At 34.7% G+C, this 19,799-nt stretch overlaps 1 protein-coding gene across 1 annotated transcript in view; it reads left to right on the forward strand.

Annotated features, from left to right (window-relative positions):
• Positions 1 to 19,799, forward strand: part of ADGB (androglobin) — a 117,608-nt gene that overhangs the window by 34,425 nt on the left and 63,384 nt on the right. The window contains exons 9-13 of the mRNA XM_063329255.1: positions 1,434 to 1,562; positions 7,277 to 7,371; positions 9,903 to 10,077; positions 10,875 to 10,965; positions 13,766 to 13,910. Of these exons, the coding sequence (XP_063185325.1) occupies positions 1,434 to 1,562; positions 7,277 to 7,371; positions 9,903 to 10,077; positions 10,875 to 10,965; positions 13,766 to 13,910 (635 nt within the window). The remainder of the gene's footprint in view (positions 1 to 1,433; positions 1,563 to 7,276; positions 7,372 to 9,902; positions 10,078 to 10,874; positions 10,966 to 13,765; positions 13,911 to 19,799) is intronic.

The following is a 19,799-nucleotide window of genomic DNA, read 5'->3' on the forward strand; positions in this document are numbered from 1 at the left end:
GGTTTAACTATAGATCTCATTAGAAGTAGTACTAGTCTCTTATTTTATGAAAACAGCTTCGTTTTATGGCAGATTTTTTCTGCTCTGTGTCACAGCCATTTCTCTGAAGACTGGTTCCTTGCAGAGGGATAACAATCAGAGAGGTTACAGTTTCCCCAAAGGCAACACTACTCTGACCATCAATAAATTATGCAATTCATAATGGGTATTACAAACTGTGATTACCCGCAGAGGGTTCTGACAAGTACATTCTAATGGTTACCTGCATTTTTATTTATAGCAACTTTTCTGTTTATGCTACTAGGTATAGGTATTAATTTTCTTCAAGAGGTGCTAATCCTATTTACATTTAAATGAAAAAACTTAGGTTTAGAAACTTATTTGTTCTAATATATTATTCTTCAATGTTTATATTTGAGACAGTTTTATTAGTTGCTGTTTTTAACTTGAAAACATGGATGCAACTTCACAACACTTCTAATATCTTTGGAAGGTACAATACATATACTAAAATTTCTATTTATTCCTAGATTTTCAAAACAAGCCCTGCCTTCCCGACTTTGACTACCAAATACTAAGTCCTAGTGTCAAAAGTGTTGTAAAAATATTAGAAAACACCTGGCTGAGGGGGTATCCTCTTTTCTTAGGAATTATTGCCATCATTTTATGACCCACACAGCAGAATAGTAGATATTTCAGAGTTTGGAATGAACACGTACAGGGATGCAGCTACTGAGAACAGCACTGTCATTCATACAAAAAGGTTCTGCAATTTATTCCCAAAAAATTTTGTAAATTTAACCCTGCCTAAGACTTAGAAATTCTATTAGTAAGTGAAATGGCTAAGAATCAGGAAAACATTATTTTACAATGCAGCTCTGTAATCTCCAATTCTGAGGCTAAAAGCTCTGTTCACATACACTATTAAGGTTTGGGATTTTTTTCATTAGGAATGTATTTTCCTATAGTCAAATTTCTAAGGCTTGAAAGAAGGTTCTTATTGTGTGAGACTTTCTTCTTCCATGTCCATTGGGAATGTTATCTATGTTAGATTTTTTTGTAAATTACTAATGCACAGGAGCAAGGACATGAAGAAGATATTTGACACAGTGCCAGGCATTCAGGAATTCCAAACATTAAAGTAGTACATGAGAGTTGTGCATTAACTGGAAGGTGGGACCGAAGCCTTCCTGGCCCCTTCTCAGTAAATCTGCGTTTATATCTTAAGACATTTTCTTTTTTCATTTTTCTTCAACTGAATTACATTAGTTCTCTATTGTATCTCAACTCTTCTGACTTGGAATAGTTTGTGGTTGATTTTTTTTTTTTAATTTATCTAAAATGTCGTTAAAGCATTTACAAAGTATGACTGAAAAAGATCTGAAAAAATGATCTGAAAAAGAAAAATATTTAATCTTTATTTTGTTTAATAGAAAAAGCAGAGCAGAAAGAAATTGGGAAGAAGAAAATCAGAGAAGGAGAAAAAGAAAAAGCCAAGTTAGCACGTCAGTCTTCGCAGACATTGCCGGAAGCCCACCGTTCTCTTCAGGCCTTAACTGCAAGTAAGTCCTAGTCTTTTGAAGCTGAAAATAAGAACAGGACATATACATGAAGCAAAGGGCTTTGCTTTTATTTGTTTTTGAACTTAATTGTGGGGAGGTTAAATATACTAATTTTTTAAAAAATTGCAGTTCTTTACAGGCTGCATTACAGACTGAAGTCATTCTAACCTGTTAAAATCTTGTAACTTATATTAAGAATAGCTCAATATCTACTTCATTCAGTAAACTGTGATTGTAAAAAACCAGGAATGCTTCTTTGTTGAAGGGCAATGGGGAAAGGGGGCCAGAAATATTCATTAGAGTTCCCTTCAGTGTTTAATTGTTTAATGAATTTTTTTCCTTTATCCTAGAAATATATTTTGATTAATTTATTTTTTGTATTGATACATTCATGATAGCATAAAAATTAAATAAATTCTTGCTTTGTGCCTTTGAATTTATTTTTTTTTAATACAGTTTAAATAAACCACAAGTAAATACAAATCGGTCAACTAATCAGTCAAAAAGAAATATCGTGCTTACTACCATAAAGTAGAAAAAGTCTTCATAAATGTACATTAAGCTGATTCGCTTTTGTCATTGCTTATAGTTGCATACATGTAGCATTTCCATATGAAAAGCAGAAGGAAACGTATTTATTAAGGGGAATATTATCTAGTTGCAAATCAATAGGTAAGAATAGGTAGAGCATCTTTCTTTTGGGGAAATAACTACGAAGTAAAAATGTGTAACAAGAATGAAACTCACTATCTAAATCAGATTCCTGTTTCTTGATTTAAATCCTGATTAAAATTGGTGGTTTAAGTAATTTTAATTTATATCAAACCAATATTGATGTTTGTCATCAGCAAATATATTAATTTGCATTCCTACCTTGTATACTACTAAAGGAGTTAAACAGCAGTAAATTTTAAAATGTGTTGCAGGAACGTGGTTTGCTTTAGTGGTAGTAGTTGTGGAATAGAAAATGAGGCATTTCACATGAATATAAGGGACATGATTAATACTCAAGCACATTTTGCGGAAAAGAAAGCAAAGGCAAAGCAGAAGGATCAAAGTGATGCATTCTAGAAATTGTGCGTAATGAGTGAAAGGGCATTAAAAATCATCAGGCAGTGTTTCCATATGAAGAACTACATGACATCTTGATCTTTTTCTGCCATTTGAAGCACAGTTTATGCTGTTCTCTGAAAGTCAGTTAGTGGCCTGTGAAGAGGTTATTTAGAAAGATTATTAGTTCAGGGCTCAAATGCAACGGTCAGAGAACTGGTATCCTAAGTCTGAACCAGAAAAGAGTTCTGAAAAACAGTAAGGGGTACATATCTCACTAATAAACTTGATAAGAATATGAATAGCCGTAAATGTGGAGGTTGGAAAGTCGGAGGCTCTAAGGTATGGAGCAAATTTAAGATTATTACACTGAAAGGAAGGAAAAAAAAAAAGGGTAATTGCAATTTGAAACAATACTGAATGAAAATGCATTTTTGTTGTGAGATTGTAGCCACAAGAGAAAGCGTGCATACTTTTTGAGACAGATGATCTGCAGACAGTGGCCCAGGACAGTGGAGTCATTGTTGTGCATAAAGTAAGATCTGAAACTAGGGCTAGGTTCAAATTAAGACTCCAGAGGCAGTAGTTGTAAAAAGTTTCTGAATTGTTCTTGGGAATTTTGTAACAATGATTTTACTTACTGCAACAGCTTTTTCTTCTGTTTTCTTTTTTTTTTTTTTTTTAATGTAAGTGTCTTGAATACTATTTCATTTCCTGCACCATAAAAGTGCTTATTTTCCTACTGCAAGTTTTCACTCTACCTGTTGAGTGTGAGGGAATTGTTCTTCTTTCTGTGGTAAATATGAATTATTTCTAAAGAGGAATTTAACTGCGCTTGATATCATTTATATTTTACTTCTAAAATGGCAAAACCTTTTGTATTCATTGTGTTGTGTATTCATTACCTTGTTTAGTTTCATACGCATTGACATACCAGTTACTGCGAAGTATTTGGAAACTTCTCTTACAGGCTTTTGATTTTGTGTGAGTTACAATGTAGTGGTGGATTGATGCTGTCTGGTTGCTTGCTCTCTCCACACCAGTGGGATAGGGCAGAGAATCTTGCTGGGGCAGCAGAGTGAGAAACAGAGGGATTTAATGCTACGTGAGCTCAGCTCAGCAATATCTGACACCTTGGTGTGTTATCAACATGCTTTTCGTCACATATCTAAAACATAGCACTATATGGGCTGCTCTGAAGAAAGTTAGGTCCATCTCAGCCAGACCCATTGCAAATATATAAATACAGTTCTGAATCACTTGTGCACTCAGATCAATGCCTGCTGCACCCCCCAAATACAGAAATAGCTGCAGGATCCTTGAAGCATTGAACCTGTTCTCTATTCATCCTACTGTGTGGATCCAGCAGAATAATAAGCCCTTCACCTGATCAGTCAGGGCTCTTACTGAGAGCAACCAGCTCTTGGGTCCAGTGCCTTATCAGCCAGCCAATCCTCAGGAAGCTTTTGTAAACAATTCGTATGTTCATTCGGGCCTTTTTTAGCACGCAGTCTGCACTTTTCCACTCATTGGCCTTTTTTTCTAGTAGCTATTTCTCCTTTCATACCTAGGGAGTCCATTCATTCCATAAAGAGTTTTTGTGATGATATGATATGATATGACACGACACGACATGATGTGATATGAGCTACTTGTTTCTATAAAAAGCCACCACTCCACTTTCTATTTATGTTTCTAGACTAATGATTTTCCTAATAATTTCTGAAATGCTGGAAAGGGAATACTATTCTACTGGAGAGGGCACTAGCCAGGAATTCGGGAGTTTGTTCTACAAACCAGGCATTTATTTTTGTTAAGTCTCATTATGCCTTGATACCAGTTTCGTAATTAGAAATAATAGTATTTTCTATGTCACAGAAGTGTTGGGAGGTTATTATTATTATTATGTTCAAAAATTTCTGAAGTCATACAAGTAGATCTGTAACGTTAACCATCAGAGTCAATGAGATACGTAACACCTAACTGTAAAGCACTTTCCATTTTCCTTCTGCCTATTCAAAAGAGTTTTCACTTACAAGTAGGGACCAGAGCCTAATATTTTGCTCTGGTTTTTCAAATGCATATTATTATTCTGCAATATTTATGTAAATTTGGAAAAGCACAATTGTAATTTTTCTGAAGACTAAAAAAATACCTCCCAATAGGCAAAGCTAATCCATACCTAACACAACAGCAGAGGTTAACATGAGATGCAGGCCTGACAAGACGGCTACTGAAAGCAAACTGAAGTGTTTTGGAAAGTTAAAACTCATCATCAGCTCTTGTTTGACAAATAAATATTTAAGAGATACATTAAGATATAGTGAGAAAATTCTTTGCGAGTCTTCAAAACCTATGATTTTTTTTTAATAAAAACAGTTAAGAACTATTAAACCCAACAATTTTCATTCTTGGCCTTTCTTTTTAAGTGGCTAAATATAGATATTACATGATCAATTCAAACGATACTTTCCCTTTTCCCAGGGACTGAAATGTTTGTTCAGGTTTGTTCTCTGTAAGCAAAGCTGTAAGTGTGAAACATAAGCAGCTACAAGGATTCAGAAATCTTTAACAAAGCACTGCAGAATTCTTAAATCCACACTGATGGACATAAATAATTGACTTTACTGCATCTAGCTGTTTTGTTGTACCGTATGTCATAACATTTTTCATCTAATCGTACAGTTTTATCAAGGCTATTGGTTTTAACTAGTTTCCCCAGATGCTAAATTCACACTAATCAACAGTACAGTTGGTGGCAAATAATTTGCATATATCCTCCTCATCTTTTGTACAGTGAAAAAAAAATCAAATAATATTGTTAAAAGGTACTGGTATAATGTTCAAAATCTTTCTAGGATTGTAATAGTATTGTTTAAGTGAATATAGTGTGCCTAGTTAATCATTTCCATGCTCTAATAAATTGTTCATTACTGTTTATTGTCTGCCCTGCAGAAGTTTTATTTCGCAATCCATCTGGACTGAGTATGACAGCTTTATATTCCACCTGATATTCCATTAAATACTTTTATTTGAAAAATACTTCTCACACGGAATGAGATCGGTGTGCCTTGTGGCACATACTGTTCTGTAATGTTCTGTAAAATCACTACTACTAGTGCTGTATTTGTAACAGATCAGATTTTTCAGTAGCGACTAAGATCAAACCTAGATTGTAGCCTTGCTTTCGAATAAGTTGAAACCCACAGCTAAAATGAGAGCTGTGGTTAACAAGGGAATCACAAGCCTACAGTGAGAAATATTAAGAATCCACTGGAAAGTAACTCTGATTTACCATCAGTTTATATTTAATTGAGAAGTTGAATTTATGGAAGAATATTTAAAATGCAGAGATATCTTACTGCTTTAAGAAAAAAGCCTTGCATACCTTCTAAGTAAATGCATTTTAAAGTCTGATAAATGTATCTTCCAGCCACTTGCTGGGATATCTGTCTCCTTTTCCTTTCCCTTTTTATTCTTTGTATGCAGACAGCATTTTTTTATTCCATTTCACAAAAAATATCTATTTTTAGAACAACTTCCCGTTGAACACTCACTAAACACAGGTAAAACTAGGAAGCAATTATCCTATATTTGAGGTGGAGCTGAAGGGAACAAAGACAAAACACTCTGAAAAAAAATAGGTGTTACAATCTGTGTGCTGAAGTCCTGTCTTCACATGCTTTCTTAAACAACAAAGGAAAAATAGAGAGAAATAGATGTCCTTCTTTTTGAGCTGACTTTTAGGTCAAACCACAGACCTAGAATTATATTTTTTTAGACTTTTAATTTGCCTACAGCTGAGTGAACTGCCTGTCAGCCAGACAGCCTTGGTTTCTCTTCATCTTTCAGGAATTAACAATGCCTTTTTTCTCAGATACAGGTATGAGATGAATGCATGGTTGCCTAGTGCAACAGATTTCTAGGGGTATCAAAGTGAACGTGCCCCTGCTTTTATGCCTTGCCTATGGCAGAAGTACAGGAAAATAAGCTTCCATAAGGCACGTGGCATAAGAACTATGGGGTCACCCCCTAACGCTTTCTGAAGCAGCCATCATCATCTCCGTGTTTTCCATCTCTTTGACAGAAGTAGAGGGCAGTAACCCTGGTTTATGAGCTCTCTGTTTCTCAAACTGCTTGTCTCAATCTTCATATCTCTTGGCAGAAGTGGCCAGAACCAGGCTTTTGACCCTTTTGTTGGAAGATCAAATTTCTCTTTCACTGGCAAGAAGCCTTTAGCTAGTGCTGGCCAATCAGTACTTTTTTACTTCATCTACCCAGATGATGCGTATTGTGTTCCTCATGCTAGTAACTAGTATTTTTAAAATTTGAAGAAAATCGAAAAAACCAATGGTGAGAGCTACCTCTGACCTGTTGCGTTTCTAAGTTGTAGTTTCTGCTATTCATTTCTGTAAAAGAAAAGAAATATGCAAAAGCTGTTGATGGTCTAATAGGCAAGGATTAAAAAACAATGTGTTCTTCCATCCATGGCTTCTCTTCCGAGTGCTTTACAGTGCACTCTTGTTTTGGCATAAATAAGAGAGTCAGACAAAGAAAACAATAATAAAAATAAGGCAGAGAAAGCAAAATAATTTAGGGTGAGGTACAACAACATTAATTTACTGTTTACTCTGTTCTAAACCATGTTAATGTTTTCTCTGTAGAATCTTCCGTGCCAACCCAGCCAGAAATGGCCGTGTACGCTGTCTGTATACCGCTGCATTTGTTTGAAGAGGATATTTTTTCATTAGGGCAGATGGTAAGATTCTGTGCTCTCAGGACAGGAAAGCATTACATATTTTATTATCAGGGTGTTTCATTTCGTAGGAACTATATTGTAACAGAAAGAATAGAAGTAGCATAGTGAAACAGTCACCAGGTAATGACTATCAGTTAAATTTGTATTTTGGAACTTTTGTATTCTGATCATGCATTTTTCTGCCACAGCCCTGCCAAAGTGAGTGGTTTTATTCCACTTTCCTCTGGATCCCAGAAGCTGAAGTCTCCTGGGAGAGGCTAGATTTGGACTAGAAAATTCATCATGATGAGATACTTCTGAATGGAAAGACCAATTATTTTAAGGTCTACTTGAAAAACATGAATTTAATTTTTTTTTTCAGACTACAATTAATGACTTCTCCAATATACATTTTCTGATATGTTGTTCTATAAGAAATAGCATGTTTATATCGATTTCTATCATTAGCGTTGTAACTGGTGAAAGCAGATGGAGAGGGTGTAGCACTTCATGCAGCAGGGGTAAAAACAATGCTTAAATTTCCACTTAGTCACTCACACTCTACAGAAAGCTATTTATAACGCCAAAGGAGGCTTTCTTGAGTTGGTTATTAATTAGGTTTAATTTTTGTACATTTAAATTATATTAATCATAATTTGAACATTAACATTTAATCTGCCTTCTCATAAAACTGATAGGCTTAATAAAATAAAGAAATTTCCAGAAAAGGTTTGCAGGTGTTATGCTTTACAGCTCCTAATTCTTGCACTATTTTCTTTTTAAATAATGTTCTGTGCATTTTCTGCTGTTCTGAAGACTAGCTTGTTATCTGTGATTTTATTTTAATTTATATTAATTTTAGGTCTCAAACAATACTGTCTCTTTGCTAATAACAAGCAATACGAGTCATCAAAAAGCAAAGGGGAAATGGTGACATAGGCTTATATCTTTCCTGCCACCTAAGGCCTTGGGTCTGAAACTTGGCTTCAGTCTGTTAGGGTACAGAGATTACTGAAGAAGAGGCATGGCAGACCAAATAGGATGAGGCAGATGAATCTATACGTCTAAAAAAGCATTTTAGTAAAGACTGATAGAAAAATGGAAGTTGACAGAAATTAAATATAGAAGTGTAGTGGATTTCTTGTGGGCCTCAGTTAAAAAAGCCCATATTCAAGCTTTCTTTGGGGGCTGAGAAATACTACATCAATATAAATAATTAAATCTTGGAAGAGTGGATTCATTGTTTGGGATAAGAACTGCTGCCTAAATTTGGAGGAAACTTTGTCATTGGCTGCAGTTGTGCCAGAATTTCCCTCCCGAATTTTTGCAGTATCCCTTTCTTGCTGTACTTTCTACTGTGTACAAATCAATTTCCTTGAATTGATGTGGCTTGAATTTAATTGTCTTAAGTTTGCTCAAATAAAATGAAAAAAAATCAATAGTTGAGTCATTCAAGTCTGTTTCCTACTCAGCAGATGACAAGTTCTCCTTTATGGCACCTAGTTGATCATCTTCAAAATCCTTTATAATCTCAGAGGTTTGACTTGCATTTTTAAGTTGTTTGAATATGTGTGTACCCAGTCACCACTCCTGTAATATATCTTTATAAATTCAGAGGTGTTATCAAATGAAGCTGATATATTGTTTGTGTACCTTAATGTGTTTAATTTGATCGTCTCCCTTTAAATAACCACAACTACATTCTTTGCAGTTTGTAATCATAGAACCTCAGGAACATTTTACAATGAGCAGGAGCAATCAGAGACTTGCCGATGAACAAGTTAAAGAAATAAGTTATGGGTGATTTATTTAGCAAGCAAAAGAAGATGTATTTTTAAAATAAAAAGGATGCACAAATCTTGTAACAGAACTTTCAATAGTGAAAAATGTTGAGTACTGGAGTATTATTATTTTAATGGGAAGAGCACCACTCAATGTCCACATCTAAAATTGCTCTTAAGTCTATTGCTAAGGGCTTTGGTATATAGGTCAACCGTAGTGCCTTTAATGTGTTTTCTAAATTAGCCAACAGATAAAAATCTTAACTTTAATGATGTATTGGTTCAAAGACATACTACATTACGGAGATTTCACAAGTTATCTAAAAGACCAGTTGCTTTGAGAATTCTACCGCTTTATAAATTCAGCATGAAGTAAGGACTTTTTCCTGAGTAAAAGTATTTTTAAATGTTTTTTTTTAAACAAAATGTTGTCACTGTTACTTTCTTACATTTTCATTCTGCTTCTCTTATATGTGTTTCTGAAGCACATAAAAGAATATGGTTACATAAATAAGTTGAAAGAAGTGATGAATCTATTATGAAAAGTAAAATCTATGTAAACACTTCCAAGTATTCAATTATACTTTTTCTGCTGAATATCAAATCCTAATTAGAATGGGTTTGGATAGCCTTGTCAGGTGAATGATTTTTGTTTCATTTGTTATCCAAGCTGTTAGATGCTTTTGCGTGCATACTGTTCTTTTTTCAAGAGAGAGATAAAATGAGAAATGAGAGCTGACCCCAGTGAGAGTATCCTTCCATGTTTCGTAGGCTGATTCTTCAGAGAAGCTGAGGCAATATGGGCTTTCCCACGTATATAGCCATCCTGTCCTGATTACTAGAACTAGGTCCTGTCCTCTGGTAGCACCGCCGGAACCACCACCAGTTCCTCGTTGGAAGCTTTTCCGTCAGAAAAAGGAGACTGTTGTGACATCTGAACCTCAAGGTTTGTCTACTCAAACCTCCAAAAGAAATTTGTAATTGTATTTTAATTATTATAAACATTTTCAGAGCCCTACTTATCATCTGTTAGCTTAATTTCCATATAACTTACCTAGGGATTACTCTTTCTCTCTCTTTTTTTTTTTTTTTTTTTTTTTTTTTGCCAATTTTGCATTACTTCCCCTTAGCCCTATTATTTCTTAAATGTTTGAGAAGTGTCTTAATTTATCTCTGAAAAAGCACTCTACTCTACTGGAGAAAATGAAGAGGGAGTGTTATCAAAGCAACACAGGAGCTCTCTGATGAAAAGCCATGAAAGCTTCTGAACACCTTTTAAACCTTTAAAGTATGTGACTAGTCCTGCTACAACAACTCATAGTTTTAGGGGTAAACTTTTTCTAGGGCTTGTCCGTACTGCATAATGGAGTTAAATGCCTGATATGAGACAGCGTGAATGTGAAAGCGTTACAGGTATGCTAGGAAAATATACTGGCATCAGAAAGAGAGGAAATTAGCAAAGGCAGAATGTGCTGACATAGTCATTCTGAGCTACCTTGGATAACCTTGCATATGGCTTAAGAACTCTTAACACCTTGCAGGCTGAGGATCAGAGTGTTAATTTTTTCATGGTATGTCATTAAGCCATCCCTGGTTGTTCTCTTCCATTCAAGTGTATGCAATGATACTTGGAGAATGGAATTATTTAGGAGTGATAAATCCACTATGGAAAGTATGTGTCAAAATTATAGTATTAAATATTTATTATGAATATATAATTTAAAAGTTGCTGCTTTTTTCCAGAGATTGTGGTAAAGAAACCTGAAGAACATGTTGAGATTGCTAGTGTATTTTTGAATTACAAATTGAATCTTATCACAATACCCACAGACATGTAAGTATTCAATGTGGATTCAGCCTTAACATCCTATTGATAGTCCATTTCACTGTGAAAGCACAATGGCTTCTGTTTACTTGTGTCACAGGGCAAAACTGCTTAATTCATGTAGTTTAAGCACATCAGGATCAGAACGCTCTATTGTTCTATTGATGTCACACAATTAATTGGCAATCAGTGAATACATTGAAGACAAATATCAGCAATACAACAGATAAACCACTATAATAGACGCTTACAAAATGTTAATAAATGCATACAAACTTCTGAACAACTTTCTGTAACTAATCTCGAGAATTTCTAATCACGCACACAGAGACATGCACATGCAATTACACGCATCCTTCTGGCATTCTGGGTTACAAGCACGCCTTCTCTTTTGGGAGTGCAGGTTCTTCTGCTTGCACGCACCTGCTGTTGGAGATGCAAGTTGGGATGCTCTAAGCTTTATATGCTGCTCCCTACAATTGGCTAATCTACACGCTGGATGCACACAGGCATGCACACACCTGAAGGGTGGGTTCCTACTTGTCAAACCCTGTGCGGACAGTCCCCTGTTTGGATGCACGCTTCTCAGGGCATGCAACATTGAAGGGCGGGAAGCTCTGTCAGGCAAAAACACTTTGCCAGTTTCCCTCCTCAGTGGGTCTGAAGATGCAGAATATTAAATAGATCACTTCCACCAGAGATAGGAATATTCTTTGATATCTTCCAATTTTTTCCTCAAATGATTGGTCTTTTTCAATCCTTGCACATAACAAGGAAGTCATTGACTGGCCAGTCAGTACTTTCATGGGCATCACATATTTGGCACAGAACAATGGATGTTAACGTTTATGAGTAGAACAGGCTGTTCTCTGTTCATTATAGTTGTTACAAGAAGCCTGAGAGTGCAGGTGAAGCAGCTCATGCTCAAAACGTGACTTTGTATAAATTCCTTGTGTTAAGGCTCTTTGGAAGTCCTGTAAACCCTTGAAAACCAGGGTATTTAAACAGGGTGTCTTAAAGAAGAAGTTTCAGAAATTGATGTATACGCCACTTCTAGTCAATATTCAATGTTCAGCATAATACTTGCTCACTGACAAGAAAAGAAGTATTACCATTAGGTGTATTAGGGCCTTGTTCTTTCACTGTGACCCACTGCATATTACATTGCTGTCAGGTTTCAGTTTATGACATGAACATTTGTTAGGCCCCTGCTAGAATTATTAATCTCCTCTCTTTTATTCTGACTGAACTCCTGACAGAGGAAGCATTGAATGTGTCACATACCATACGTATCACATACCAAAGTGAGCGCCAAAAGGTTCATGTTATTTTGGAGGATATTTCTTTTCTCATGCCTGAGTCCAACAACAATTTGTAAATTGTTGGAGGTGTGTGTATTTTTTTAAGGTGTGTACACCTTTTGTTATGTCATCTCTAAGTAAACTGAATAAATTACATACTTGACATGTTCTGCATTTTGATCATCGTGGTTGGATGGGTTGATAATAAGCTAGTTAGATTTTTTTTTTTTTTTTTTTTTTTTGAACAGCAATATTTGTCCATGGAAGAATGACCTTGGAATATTCTGGGAAAATCATAGCTTTGGTGATACAGTTGCGTTTTACTGGTTAAAAATGCATGTAATTAATTATTGTTTGTTTTCAAATAGCAGGATTAGAAATACATAAAAATGCTCTAACCAATATCTATTAATAGGTTATTAAAAGAATGAGAGAATAATAATTAAGATATTGCGGTATTTGCATGTTAGCATATTTTATATTGGGATTTTTGTATTTAATAGATTGTTTCATGGTCAACTTACCCCATTTTGTCAAGGACAGTTTATTTAATGTGCTAAGTTTCCATGACAATCAGCTAATTTAATCTCTTGTGATTTAATTAACAGGTAGTCAACAAAAATATATAGCAAGTATTAGCATTTCATTAAAGTAACTTAGCTGCCTAAATAAGATAAGGGACTTAGATACACAATTGGGACTGAAACTGTTTTTAATCTTTTGCTTTTATTCTAATAAAATATTTTGAAACACTCAAAGGGAAGATAATTGTGACTGTGTTACTGCTAAAGATCGTGATATTTCATTATCTCAATCCCTAAGAAGGGGGTTAGATAACACATGCTTACATTTTTCTCTGTTTTTTATTGCTGCAATAACACAATTAGATATTTATGTCTAACTGGCATGTGTACAGCATTGTTTTGATCTTGTTCGCCTAGTTCTCTTAACAAGCGAAGAGTTATTTGTATGTCCATCAGTTTTTACTTCTGCCTTCACTCAAGGTAGCAACAAAGTCTTCTTTTACTATAGCCAGAATAGGCCTTGCACAGGTTTCCTTGGTTATCGTGTGTTTTAGCTGTCTGGTAGCTATGGAGACCTATTTTGAGGGAAAAGACAAAAAACTGTTCTGACAAAAACCACTTTTTTTTGCCCTACCTCTCTTTAAGTAATGCATATTATAAATTTTTCCCTTGTCTAGGGGCCATAGACATTTATTCACTACTGGTGTTATCATCTAGTTTTCCTCAAGTGACTTGGGTTTTCGTTTTTTGGGGGTTAGTTAAGAGGGCAACAGTTCGGGTCTTTTGAGCGTAGATATGCATGTAGTGCCAAGCCAGTAATGATAATATATGTAGATATAGATTTTGTGCTGCCATACTAAGCTGTCAAAATAAAGGAGGCACAAATTATTTTGACAAAATTCTGTTAAGAATAGTAGTTATGAAGACTGTCATTTGAAAGTAAATGTATGGATTAAAATGTTTGAGTTTTCTTTTATTATTTAGCCACTTTCCACAGTCTACCATCAAAAAAGGATTTCGTTCCCTATCCTGTCTCCCTTCTGTTACTGAAAGTGATGAAAATGTAAATGACAGTAATGTGGATATAAGTCCAAGTGGGAGACACTCGAATTCAGAAGATTATTCTCAGGTAATAATTTTCCTAACTTTTTTAAACTTGACCTAGTTTTATATTCCAAAGGATAGTAAAAGACAAAAAAGAAAATACTTGATACTTAAATATAGGCTTTTAAAGGCTTTTCAGTAAGTTTTGAAGTAACTTCCCTACTCTCTCCACTTTATAGCTATATTGGTGTGTACTGGGTGGGAAATCTTTCCTAATGCTTTTCGTTTTTACCTTATTTTTTTATTATTTATTCCTCAGATTCTAAAAGTCCTATTGCTAACGCTATGAAATATTTTGGTTTTACTCTTTAAAATCAATTTGATGAGAGAGTCTTAAGGAGATAGTCAGGGGTCTTTATAAATAAATGTTTACTTCATGGATTAATATTGCTATTAGTGTATTTCATCTACAGTGAAGGATGTACATAGGCTACTTGAAAAATGTAAACTTTATAAACAGATGCCTTTAAAATGGCATCCTCATTTGGTTCTTAATTGAAAGACTTCTGGCTAGATCTAGAAAAAGAGTTAAAGCTTCAATGCTGAGTTTACCTGCTCTTAAGTCTCAGATGCTTTGCCTTCTAAGGGAATCCTCAGTCGTAAATTAGATGCTCGAGCTTCCTGAGCGACACCCCGAGAGAGTGACGTTCCTCCAAACAGGGTCACTAGATGCAGCACACTGACCGCAGGTTGCCCAAGCTAGCCAAGGAAATGCTGGTTACTAGGTAGAAGTCTCCACAGTAGTTATCCAAGATAGATAAGATAAATCTTACCCAAGTTCAGCAAAACATTATTACTTGGGTGACTTCGGACAGTTCTAACTACTGTTGTTTTTTTTTCCCTTTTTGCTGGTTTGCTTTTTTTTTTTTAATTGCTATGTACCTTTTTATTTATATACGCTACCAAAGTCTGCATTTAGATAAACATTTAACAAAATGCTCCTTGTAATATTTAAATCTTATATGTTGAACAGAGAAAAAAGTATACTTTCAAAGAGTTTCTAGACACTACACTATTTCATGCACAGTATTTTTTTATAGGGAAATAATTAGCAACATAGAGAAATAGAGACACAAAACAAACAGAGTTCCACTGAAGTTATTTTATTTGCTCAACACCTACAAAAGAACTCAACTTGGCAGTGCAAACATCTCTTCAATTTCGTATTTATTGCAGTAAACACTGCTCATAAGAGCATCTGATAACATTTCTTTTTTTGACTTTAAGAAAATTGAGGGGAAAAGCAGTGTAGGCAAGATACAAATGCTTTCAATGAAGCTATACTCAAAATCTGGATTTAACTTGATAAACCAATTATACTTTGGGGAAAGTGTAGTCTCAACTTGTAAATGTTTACTACAGTTCTCCCCTCTACCTTTATTTTCTATCCCAAATAAAGAATGAGTATCTGTTACGTTCCGTATCTGTTACATTCAATATGCTTACAATACAGAAAATAGTTTAAAAAACCCTATAAAATGTATTCATCCATAATGCTGCATAAAGGAAAAACAGCAACATAGTTCTTAATCCACACAATCCTGTAGTAAAGACCCAATTAGAGCCAATTATTTTAAAATTTCTACTCTTCTTTTCTGGGAGAAACTGATAAATATACTTGAGGATAACATTTGTGGTATTTGGTTGATGTGTAGTGACTGCTGTAGGGTTACAAAATGTGTTTGAAGACCGAGGACATACTGTTAAGGATAGTATTAGGTATCTTCATGAATAAAGAAAGCATAATCTAGTTAAGTAAATTTTGAAATAAAATGGAAATAATTTTCTATGTAATTTTTGGAGGGTCTGTTTTTATGCTTCCTCTTCAGAGTATACTGTAATGCCATTTTTGTATCAAGATCTGAAAGTCATGTTTTTTTAAACTGTTCTATGTCTATTGTGTGTATAGAAAATATACATGTGGATATAGTTATTCAGTATTTATTAGTTTCCAATAAGGTACTTCTGTAGTGAAGAAGAATTCTTTGCAACAGAATATATATTTAGTTATTCTGTATTTTGTGTATGGTTTATAAACAAAAGTGTAATTAGTACTTCATGACCTTTTTAAAGACTTTTTAATGATTGCAACTTAGGAAAATCATTACAAAAGCAGCAGGGTAAAAAAGAGCTGTAAGTGGCATCTTACAATTTATAATAACTATTGGTTACAAGACTTCATTCTGTCTAGACGTACAACTATAGATTTAGTTAATTACAAATTAATAGACATTTATGTGCTGGAAGCATAAAAGTCACTTTGATTTTCTCCCTAGTCCAATAGTGTAAGAACCATGTGATTGTAGAAAGCTGGTCTGTCACAGCAGGACACGCAGTCAAGGAGAGGCAAGGGCAAGTAAGAAAATATAAGAGACAGAGAGAGATTGATAAAACTGGGATGGTTGGAAGAAGGCATGGGTGTGACTTCGTCTGAGGGCAACCTGATTCAGACATGAAATGTAAGAAGTCATGAGCAGCTAATTGACTTGTACTTGAACCTTACTTTTACCTCAGTTTAAATCTCAGCTGAAAAATGCTATGCCTGTTAATAGCTGCAGCATGCAGTAGGTAGGACTGCATTTGTACACAATGCAAAATAAAATAATGTTGTTCCACAAGTTAAAAATCTTATTTCACATATTGAATCTTTTAATCAACAAAATTATGTGGATATCTCTGGGAGATTCATTATGGGAGAGCTTTTTTCCAAAGCTTTAAAACTTGAAATAATAATAATATACATCTATATTTTTTTATTATTTTTGAAATCAACTAGTGATTAAAAAAGGAAACACTGAAACAGGAACTTTAATATCCCAAATGCACTAGGTTATGGCTAATTTGTAGAATTTTGCATGGTAGTGCACAGAGTGTGAATAATTTTGTCTCAGTTTTTAAACTGTGCAATTGCTATTCAGGAGATGTCTGCTTTAAAACCTTTGATATAGACTGGGGAAGTCTTTGGGATGCAGCAGTTGTATGCTTTAAGCTGAGTGAAATTCAGTCAGCTGCTGTGCCAGATCTTCATCAAGTTTAAATTGGCATATTTCAATTCACTCCAATGTAAACTGTATGAAGTTACATCATTGAATATCTGATTCACTGTTCCTAAGGTCTGTTGTCACAGAAACAGAGACTAGTAATAAATTTTAGGAGCTGGATGTACCTTCTTTGAAGAATATCAAGTTAAAAGATGTGGCATTATCCCTCATGTCTCCAAAGTATTCATGCCAAAAAGTAGAAATGTTTTATTATTGATTTTTTTCAAACTTTTTTTCCCCTGAATTACCCACTCCCTCTGATTTTACAGTTCTGAAAGCTTTGCGGATTTGCATTAAAAAAAAAAAAAATCTTCAAAAATATCTATTTTTGGCAGTTAAATTGATCTTGTATCACACTGTTTTAAGAAAATACTTTTTGTGAATTTTTCATTTAAAAACTTCATAAAATAGGGCTCAGCTCTTTAATGAAGAGGCTTGCTTTTGTTCTTCTTCAGTGGGAAGCTAAGTAATTTATAAATGTAAGGTGCATTGAAATGCATGTGAAAGTAGATTTTTGTCTTGTTCCATTTGGTTGGAAAAAATTATTTGTGGAATAATAGCTTCCTGAACTAGAAGTTTTTCAGAATTTGATTTTTCCTTTCATTTTTATTCCTCATCCACTTTTGTGGTGAGGAAAAAAGCAAAAAGGCCATCATATGTAAATTGCACAATGTCTTGCAGTTTTCTGTAACTAATTTTGGCAAACTCTTTTGAGAAAAAGATTATCCTGGAGTAGTGTTTCCTTGTAGCTCTGTCATTCAAAAGCCTTCTTGAGTATTCTTCGTCGTGATGGCTTTTTTGACATGAGTTTTCTCCAATTCCATTGAGAAGAAAGCTCTTTGCCTTCTGTTTGAGGAAGTGTTGAACAGTAACAGCAAGAAAAATTTAATCCAAATACTTTTACCATCAATGGCTATTACTAGCTGATTGCTATATTCAGAAGTCTTAAGCAGAACACTCTGATTTTTCTTTATACCTTCTCAGTGTCAAGCTCCCCAGCAATGCTACTTTCTAGAGCAGATGGGTTAAATTCTCCACTCTCTCCCAGCGAAATAAACACGATACCTTCGTTCTTTAATGTTCATGTTTACTTAATTTTTCTTACTTCAGTGCTATCCTTTTAAATATGCAAGATCAGTCTAACCTTCTGCTTTACAGCTGATATCAGTCTATTTAGTTTGCATGCGCTGTTGTGTGCTTTTTTCATGTTCCCCATAAACATTCCAGACTGTTCTGTTATAACAAGCTTTTTCTTCTCATTTTAATCCTTCTTATGACGTATTTCATAACCCCAGTGAATTGGTATTTATTTAACAGGACAGCTAGGTAGAAACTCTATTTTCTTTACTAATTTTGTAGTTTTGAAAATTACTTCAATCTGCACAAAATTAAAATTCCCTGCTTATTTTTTCAGGGTAAAAGTACACATGAGATATGAGGCACGTGAATTAGAAGAGGGACTTGAGATCTCAGTTTAGACATTTGTGGTAGAGAGAATCTTTCTGGTGGGCCCATAAATATCTACTTGCTTACACAGACTGACATAGCTCCAACGTTAGAGACTGACTAAAATAGAAGCTGTGTTGGTAATCCAGTATTTTTAAGCCATTTCGATACCTTGGTCTCTGCACAACTTTGCAGCTGTTTGTTCTTTTGTACCACTGCCTTTTTTCAAAAGCTGCCTCTCTTACCTTCTCCCACATCACAGCTAAAACTAGAACTGATATTCCAATTAGTGAAACAGTGACTCAGGAGCAGGCAAAAAAAGAATGCACCCAAGTGACTATAGATGCAAAACCCTTTGATGATATAACTCTCAGGTCAACATCAAACCTAGAAATTTAATAGAGTTGGATCTTAAGCAATATTTTGGTCATGTTTGTCATTTTGGAGGTAGATTTAAAATGGATTTTTAATTTTAGAATGGATGTATTTGAAGCTTTATTCCTTCACCTGCAGTTGTATCCAGAGAGCCTATTTTTAGAAGGCGGCTGGTGTTTTTTACAGTAGAACTGGTGTAAGAAGTCTTGCCATGCATCATTTCTACAATAGAAAAGGATACAGGTTTTATAAAAACATCAGATAGATTTTAAAACATATTATTTGGTGGATTTGAATAAAATAATGATATAGTTAGGAGGCTGAACAATACAAATGAATCCTTGAAAGTAACAAGATAGCTACAAATTTATGAATTACCATTGTTTTTACAACTATGTGTTAATGAATATAAAACATAATTCATGATAAATTAGATTTTTAAGTTAACCAGGGAATTTTCCTCACATTTTGCATTCAGATTTCCTATTGATTGTAGGAAGAGCAATAAGTAACTGAATTCTCCCTGAATCTTAACTGTGTGCCTCCTTTCGTGTTTCACAGCTGGATCCAAGTCTTTTTTTTAATTCTTTCTTTATCAGATACTGTGGCAGCAGAACTGACCTTTCAGGAAATGTGTGTTCATTAAGGAGGAAAAATGACTTTAGTTTCTCTTTCTGTGCCAATGCCTTAGTAGCTATGCTGAGGCAATAGCATCACAGGATGAGAACTTCCTTGACACTTCCAGTTGTCTCAATATCAATGAGGTTTAGGTAGGTGAAATCATCCCATACCATTAGAGAAGCAGACAGCTTTTGACTATGTTATGTTTGCTCTCCAAAAACTGAGTAAATGAGCCTACAGGAGACTCTACACAACTGTGGTTAGATTGCTTTCACAGCTTAAACTGCCTTAAGTAACGTTACTAAGCATCCAGATTTTCCAGGGTACATTCTCCTCCTTTACTGGAAATTCTTTTGAAGCAGTTTTTGAGGATTTTCTGTATCTCTCCAGGCCTTCTTGCTGCCAGCTGTTAATACCAACAAAGTAGCTGT

Source organism: Chroicocephalus ridibundus, chromosome 3, assembly GCF_963924245.1.
Source record: "Chroicocephalus ridibundus chromosome 3, bChrRid1.1, whole genome shotgun sequence".
In the NCBI taxonomy this organism is placed as follows: domain Eukaryota; kingdom Metazoa; phylum Chordata; class Aves; order Charadriiformes; family Laridae; genus Chroicocephalus; species Chroicocephalus ridibundus.